This window comes from Miniopterus natalensis, chromosome 18, assembly GCF_054644295.1.
Source record: "Miniopterus natalensis isolate mMinNat1 chromosome 18, mMinNat1.hap1, whole genome shotgun sequence".
In the NCBI taxonomy this organism is placed as follows: domain Eukaryota; kingdom Metazoa; phylum Chordata; class Mammalia; order Chiroptera; family Miniopteridae; genus Miniopterus; species Miniopterus natalensis.
In genome coordinates, this window is record NC_142098.1 from 40,645,049 (window position 1) to 40,652,821 (window position 7,773).

At 55.0% G+C, this 7,773-nt stretch overlaps 1 protein-coding gene across 1 annotated transcript; it reads left to right on the forward strand.

The window, feature by feature from the left end:
* The first annotated feature begins 256 nt into the window (after window positions 1-256).
* Window positions 257-5,834, forward strand: LOC107544228 (leukocyte immunoglobulin-like receptor subfamily A member 6). Its single transcript, XM_087826933.1, has 7 exons — window positions 257-430; window positions 576-611; window positions 763-1,047; window positions 1,193-1,495; window positions 1,704-2,015; window positions 2,248-2,550; window positions 5,698-5,834. The coding sequence occupies exons 1-7, from the start codon at window positions 397-399 to the stop codon at window positions 5,832-5,834; spliced, it is 1,410 nt and encodes a 469-aa protein (XP_087683059.1). The 5' UTR covers window positions 257-396.
* Window positions 5,835-7,773: the final 1,939 nt, after the last annotated feature.

A 7,773-nucleotide genomic window follows, 5' to 3' on the forward strand; every position in this document is an offset into this window, starting at 1 on the left:
GGACTGCCCCTTGGGCTGTGGCTCTAAATCCAAGGTCCACAAGAACCTACGGTCTCCTTCCTCAGTCAGAATGACCTCTGTTTGTGCTGAGCACCCCACGGGGAGGGGCGGGGGGCGGGGCTGAGGGTGCGGGAGGGCCCGGGGGGGGGCTCTGACAGGGAAGGACGGGCCCTGGGCCCCCGGGAAGGGGCGTCTCAGGAGGCCCCGGCCTGTTCCTGCTGCATCGGGGACAACAGCCCGGCCCCTGCAGAGACGGTTCCTCTTTCTGAGGCCCTGCCGGCTGCTGTGACAACCCCCTGACAGAGACCAGCAGCGTCCAGTGGCCACACCCTGCCGGCCTGTCTGTGCTGAGGACACTGGCCGCCCTCTGCACAGCTGGAGCCGAGAGGGGACCCCATGGCCCCCACCCTCGCGGCCCTGCTCTGCCTCGGTGAGGTTCTGAGGGAGGGGCCCTGGGCGGGGAGGGACCCTGCCCACAGCCAGGCGCTGCCCTGACTGAGCCCCGGCCTCAGGAGGCTCCCGGGAGGGGCTCTGCTCAGGATCAGGGCAAATGTCTCACAGGGTCTCTCTTCCAGGGCTGAGTGTGGGCCTGAGGACCCCAGTGCAGGCAGGTGAGTGTGTCCCCAGGTGTCCCAGGTCTCACTCCTCACTGGGGACAAGGGACCACCTCCCAGGCAGCTGGGAAACAAGGACAGCAGCTCTGGGCTGACCGCTGGGGATGGGGAGAAAATGTCTTGTGACCCAGCCTCTGATTCCTTCCAGGTCCCCTTCCTAAGCCCACTGTCTGGGCTGAGCCAGGCTCTGTGATCCGCTGGGGGAGCCCTGTGACCATCTGGTGTCGGGGGACCCGAGGGGCTCGGGAGTACCGTCTGAATAAAGAAGGAAGCCCAGAGTCCTGGGACAGACAGAAGCCACTGGATCCCGGGGACAAGGCCAAGCTCCCCATCACACAGATGACAGAGCACACTGCAGGGAGATATAACTGTCACTATCTGAGCTCCAGTAGATGGTCAGAGCGCAGTGACCCCCTGGAGCTGGTGGTGACAGGTGAGAGGACACTCAGGGGTCCCAGCCTCAGGCTCTGCCCTCAGGAAGGGGGGCTGCTCTCAGGGTGTCCCCCTCCCACAGCCCAGGCCTGGGGGACGTGAGGGAGGTGTGACCCCATCTAACTCGCTGCCCCCTCCTCTCCTAGGAGCCTACAGCAAACCCAGCCTCTCGGCCCTGCCCAGCCCAGTGGTGGCCTCAGGAGGGAACGTGACCCTCCAGTGTGGCTCAGGGCAGGGATTTGGCAGGTTCATTCTGACTAAGGAAGGAGACCACAGGCTCTCCTGGACCCAGGAATCACATCAGCACCCCAGTGGACATTTCCAGGCCCTGTTCCCTGTGGGCCCCGTGACCCCCAGCCACAGGTGGACCTTCAGATGCTATGGGTGTGACAGGAACACCCCCCAGGTGTGGTCAGAGCCCAGTGACCCCCTGGAGCTCCTGGTCTCAGGTGAGTCCCATTACTGTCCCATCCATGGACTGAGATGTCAGCCAGGTTATGGGCATCTTTGCTGGGAGGGGAGCCCCACGTGAGAGGATGAGGGGAGGGGAGCACAGGGGCTCCTGGGTCAGAGACACAGACAGTGAGACCCGGGGGCCAGGACAGAAGGGGGCTTATGGGAGGAGCGGCCCCTGTAATTCAGGTCCGGTCTCTCCAGGTGAGTCTCAGAAGCCGACCCTCCTGACCCAGCAGGGCCCCATCGTGGCCTCTGGGCAGAGCCTGACCCTCCAGTGTCGCTCTGATGTCGGCTATGACAGATTCGCTCTGTCCAAGGAGGGGGGACAGGACCTGCCCCAGAGCATTGTCCTGCAGCCCCAGGCTGGGCTCCCGCAGGCCAGCTTCCCCCTGGACACTGTGAGCAGCTCCCCCGGGGGCCGGTACAGATGCTATGGTGGACACAGGCTCTCCTCTGAGTGGTCGGCCCCCAGTGACCCCCTGGACATCCTGGTGGCAGATGAGGAGCCAGCGGGTTCAGTCAGGGACCCAGGCTCTGCACAGGCCATGCTGGGGGTCCAGGTGCTGAGGCCAGAAAGAAAGTGCAGGGCCCAGGGAGGGAGAGACACAGACCGGGGATGGGAGGGGACGGGTGACTCAGAGGGGACAGAGACAGACAGAGAGGAGGGTCCTCAGAGAGAGGCCTGGGGACTGTCAGGTCAGAGCAAGGTGGGCAGGCGGCCCTCACCCTCCCTCCCTCTCTCCAGGGCACCTGCCTGACAGACCCGCCCTCTCGGTGCAGCCAGGCCCCAGGGTGGCCTCAGGAGACAACGTGACCCTGCTGTGTCGGTCACAGACCCCGAGGGACACTTTCCTTCTGTCCAAGGAGGGGACAGCCGATCCCCCCCTGCGTCTTAGGTCAAAGCACGGAGCTCAGCCGTCCCAGGCAGAGTTCCCCATGAGTCCTGTCACCTCGGCCCACGGGGGGACCTACAGGTGCTACAGCTCAGTCAGCACCAACCCCCACCTGCTGTCCCCGCCCAGTGAGCCCCTGGAGCTCCTGGTCTCAGGTAAGGGGCCCTGACCCCGTCTTTCTGAGCTGTCAGCTCCTGGTCCTGTCCCCAGGAAAGTCAGGGACAGTCATCAATGACTAGTGGGTGAGTTTCCACTGAGTAGGGTTCAGCCCATGAGAGGGTAGAAAGAGACAGGACCTCCACCTCCTGAACCCCCTTTTCTGAATCTCAGCAGAGCTGAACAGGAGGGAGGGCGGAGGGAGACGTGTGTGGAGTGAGCAGGATCCCGATTAGACCGAGCTGAGAGGACAGTCCCCCACCCTCACCTCCTGCCGTCTTCATCTCAGAATCTGAGCCCCGGGGGTGCCAGCCCCCTGGCCACTGTCCTGCAGAGGGAACCATGGCCCCTGGGCACCGCTCTGCTCGGCCCCTGCGCTCCCCTGGGGCCCCCAGGACTCAGTGCTCCCCCGGGGCCCCCAGGACTCAGTGCTCCCCCGGGGCCCCCAGGACTCAGGGCTCCCCCGAGGCCCCCAGGACTCAGTGCTCCCCCGGGGCCCCCAGGACTCAGGGCTCCCCCGGGGCCCCCAGGACTCAGTGCTCCCCCGGGGCCCCCAGGACTCAGGGCTCCCCCGAGGCCCCCAGGACTCAGTGCTCCCCCGGGGCCCCCAGGACTCAGGGCTCCCCCGGGGCCCCCAGGACTCAGTGCTCCCCCGGGGCCCCCAGGACTCAGGGCTCCCCCGAGGCCCCCAGGACTCAGTGCTCCCCCGGGGCCCCCAGGACTCAGGGCTCCCCCGAGGCCCCCAGGACTCAGTGCTCCCCTGGGGCCCCCAGGACTCAGGGCTCCCCTGAGCCCGGGCGTGCAGGGCCCACGGGAGCCGGTGTTTCTCCGCACACGTGCCTATTACTGCTCTTTCTAGGGAGCCTTCGGGCAATTCCTCAAACATAAACCAAGAACTCAGTTTCCACCCTGTGGAGTCAGGGGCAAATGTAAATGTCCTCTTCCTCTGTCCCCGGGCGCAGAGCAAGTCCTTACCTTTGTTCCCGAGAATAACCTGTTTCTGGTAAGTCTTCTTCTCACGCACATTTTCGGTGAGGTTTGTTCATGACCTTGAGGAGCATTTTGACGGCTACCGGGAGAGCTGAGCAAACTTACAGCCTCCTCTAGGAATTGCGCGTCCAGTGTCGTCATTTGTGAGTAAGCTCCGGGGCCCCGTGGCGTTTTCTAAACAGCCGTAAGTGGCCCAAGTCAGCTCCTGGCCTGGGCACGGTCGCCTCATGACCCGTTAGCTCCCTGGGGATTCTCTCCCTCTGGGCTGTCTGTCTGTCGACCCCTCCGGAGGCTGATGAAGCACCGTACCCACCAGTCAAGGGGAGTTTCACTTCTTTATGCCAAATTGTACACAACTTTTCTCACTCCAAATTCAATACGACAAAGTGCCAGAGGGAAACGCCCCAGAGCTTCACCTCCGGGAAACGGCGTAATTCACACCCCAAGTCGCGTCAGGGCCGACCCGCCGGGGAATCCCCGTCTCATGTCAAGGGCACCAGTGGCCGCGCCGTCCCAGTGCGCTGCGGGGTCGTTGGGCTGTGGCGGGGACGCTGTCTCCGTCTGACGACACGTCTCCCCGCAGTTATCTCTGTCCTACTGTGTCGGCGCCTGACACCGTTCCAAAGGCTTCTTGGTTTCAACCACTGGATATTGACCCCACTGAAAAACGACCATCGTCCACGGGCACCTTCTGAATTCAGTGGCTGAGACTTAGAATTTCCTTGCGTGGGCCTCTGGGTTGAGGCTCGGTCGGTAACTTTGGTTGACATCTTGGTTTTTATATCAAAGTGGGGGCAACGGATGGACGTGATTTCCTACTTTGTGCGCTCACTAAATATTATAATTTGGGGGACTTTCTCCGTTTCTTAAAGTTTGAACCAGGACTGTGGACTTCCTTGGTCAGGGCCTTTGATAAACGGGTGTGTGGAGGTTGTCTTTTGGGATAAAAGGTACATGATTAGCCAGCCACCCATGAACTCTTACCAGGCTTTCTAGAGTTTGTCCAAAAGGAGAGAGAAGATGATGGCGTCACCAGCTTCTGAGCACCTGAGCTCACCTGCCTCCATTTACCAAGGTGCCAAGTCTGAGCTCCCCATTGTCCCCTGCACCCCCCTAGAGCCCACAGACAAGACTTTATTCCTAATTGAAGACCAGACTTCACCTTTCAGGGACCTGTCTCCTTATCACCTATTGATGTCAAGTCTCTGTCTCCACACACACGCACACGCACACACGCACACGCACACACACACAGGCACACACACACGCACACACACGCACACAATGTATATATTGATACAGGAAAAATATATGTAGATATACACGATGACATATAACTTTAGTGTTTAAGTAAGAGTAGATATATGTGTAACTATATATACAAGCATATTTTATATAATATTTTATAATATGCTATATAAATGTGTATATATAAATTATATGTGCAAAATATATATACATATCTGTATAGTTACACATATACAGGGTGGGGCAAAAGTAGGCTTATAGTTCTTCATATGGAAAATAATACAGTCATTCATAAAAAATAATACAAGAATAAACCCTTTCCTGTAAACTCACTACTATGTTACTACTAAATTGATGTATCTACAAGTCTATCTAAAATTATTCATCCCTATGCCCCTATTTTTCATCTGGTAAATATATCTACCACTATGGGCATTTGTTATTATACAATCAATGTGCTAATAAAAGAATACATAGATGAACAATTCCGGGTGCGAGGAAGGACCCGGCTGGGGTGAGGCGAAGGAGACCCAGCCCCCAACTTTCACCCCCTTGTGCTCCAGACATTCAGGAGCCACTGACACCAACCCCTGCTCCATGGACCCTGGGTCCCCAGCTTTGAAAATGTGGGATCGCTCAGCTGTAGGAAAAAAGTTATGGGGTCTTGAGTCTCAGACTGAACAGAACACACAGCTCTTAACTATTCCTGAATGGAGATCATTTTCTCAGTCATCCTGAGCTCTTGGGCACAGCGAACTCTTACCAAGGTGACTCAGAGCAGGCTGTGAACTCAGACGTCACAGGGGCGCTGATGTCACGGGGAGGCGGGAGCCCAGGGTAGATACGAGAATCCTGGGGTGATCTGGGTCTGCCCTGACCTCTGTGACCTCTTTGTCCACAATTCCCAGCCCCCCGCACCCAAGACTACACCGTGGGGAACCTCATCCGGTTGGGCGTGGCTGGACTGGTCCTGGTGGTGCTCGGGGTGCTGCTGTTCGAGGCTCGAAACAGCCCGGGAAGGACCCACGAAGCGTCCAGGAGGTGAACACAGAGGGAGCAGAGCACCATTCAGAGCGAAGGAGCCTTGGAGCACATCTGATGACCCCAGGAGGTGCTGAAAGAAAATACGGACCCTCGTTGGGGAAACTGTCTGCTGAGAATGTCTGGGGAGTAGACGAGGTGGAGGAGGTTCGGGTGCAGGAGGACCTGGGCCATGTTCCTGCTGAGGAGCCCCCGCCCCCCAACTGTGGCGCTCGCCCTCCCTGTCCTCGCTGACTGTCCTTGACGGCCCTCCTGGTCTCACCCTAGGACACGAGGGTCCATCCCACATGGCTGGTCTGGATTCACATCCATACAGAAGAAATGTGGCATCTTCACAACACTGGCATTTTTTAAAAGCCATAAAGAACAAAATCCTTAAAAAACCCCCAAAGTCCTGATAACTGGTACCCATGGGTGTGAGACCAGCCCATTGCACGTCTCCATTCCTCCTACCAGACTCCAGGTGGCTTCTTTTTATATCCTTACATGTAGGATGTCTGCTCAGCTAGATTTCAGGCAGTTCTGACTGATGGTTGTCCTGTAGCTGTGGTCATGGGAGGATTCAAGTACTTCATTCACTTCCTCTGCCATCTTGGCCAGAAGTCTTAATGTTAGATAATAAATAAATAATATGGAACTTTTGGCCACTATTTTATTTAAGTAATACTTGAGTTTCATTTTAAGTAGTTCCTTTTAAATTTTCCAGGCCAGTTTTGAACTGACTGAGACTTCTTTGTATCATATAATCTCATCACCTGGTTTGTCAGTTATCCATATGAATTTCCAATTTGGATAGTTAGACCCATTGTTGATATTGGTATTTATATTCATAATTTTTTTAAAATGTTTTTATTGATTTTAGAGAGAGAGGAAGAGAGAAAGATAGAGAGATAGAACATTGATGAGAGAGAAACACTCATCAGCTGCCTCTTGCATGGCCCCCACTGGGGATCAAGTCTGCAACCCAGTCATGTGTCCTGATGGGCAATAGAACTGGTGATCTCTCGGTTCACGGGTCGATGCTCAAACCTTGAGCCACACCAGCTGGGCTTGAACCATTTTTGACTCAGCCTCTCCTCTAGCTAAGAAAGGTCATTACACATTAGCTGAACTCCTTGTACCTAATTTCAAAAGCTCTGTGTGTGTGTGTGTCTTTCTCTCGCACACACACTCAAAATTGTTTTAACCTTCCTTAAATAGCAATGTATATGTGAATGTAAGTACAAATATACTTTTCCAACGTTTGTTTTCTTTGCGATTGCTTTTCTCACTTTTGCATCTCACTGTCTCTACTTTTTGTCTGTTGTACTGTTGGTTTAATTACTATTTTAGTTTGCTTTTAGTGAGTGTGTAAACAATAAAATATACGAGAACTCGTATGTCTGCAAATGTCTTCTTTTCATTACGATACTTGAAAACATATTCTTATTTCAAATAGAGGATATAATTCAAATACAAGGAGGGAGAAATTCTCTGATGGTTAAGGGTCTACCTCCCAAACCCTCCTCATCCCTCCTGAAGACTGACCCTGATGTGGTGAATTTCACATGTGAGATGTGAGTTTATGCAGGTCAGATATGCCCTGTATTCTGAGACTAATGGATTCTCCGCTCTCACATTGGGCTCTTTAAAAAAATTTGGGTAAGTATAGAAGTCTTCATTCACAATTAAGCATTTGAATGTACTTTCCCCATAACTTTTGTCATTACTTTTCTGTTTGAAAGTGAGCTCCCATCAATTTCCCCCATTTGCTATGAATATCACGACACACCTTTCATTTATATGTTCGTACACCCTGCCACTGTATGTTCTCTCTGCTTCTCTGTAAAATACCTAGCCGTTGGCCTCTAGGACTGTAGCCCACATCATGCTCACTGCTTCCCTCCTGAATCTCTCAGCCTCAGGGGCCCTTCTCTTCCTATTCCCCATGTATCTTAATTTTC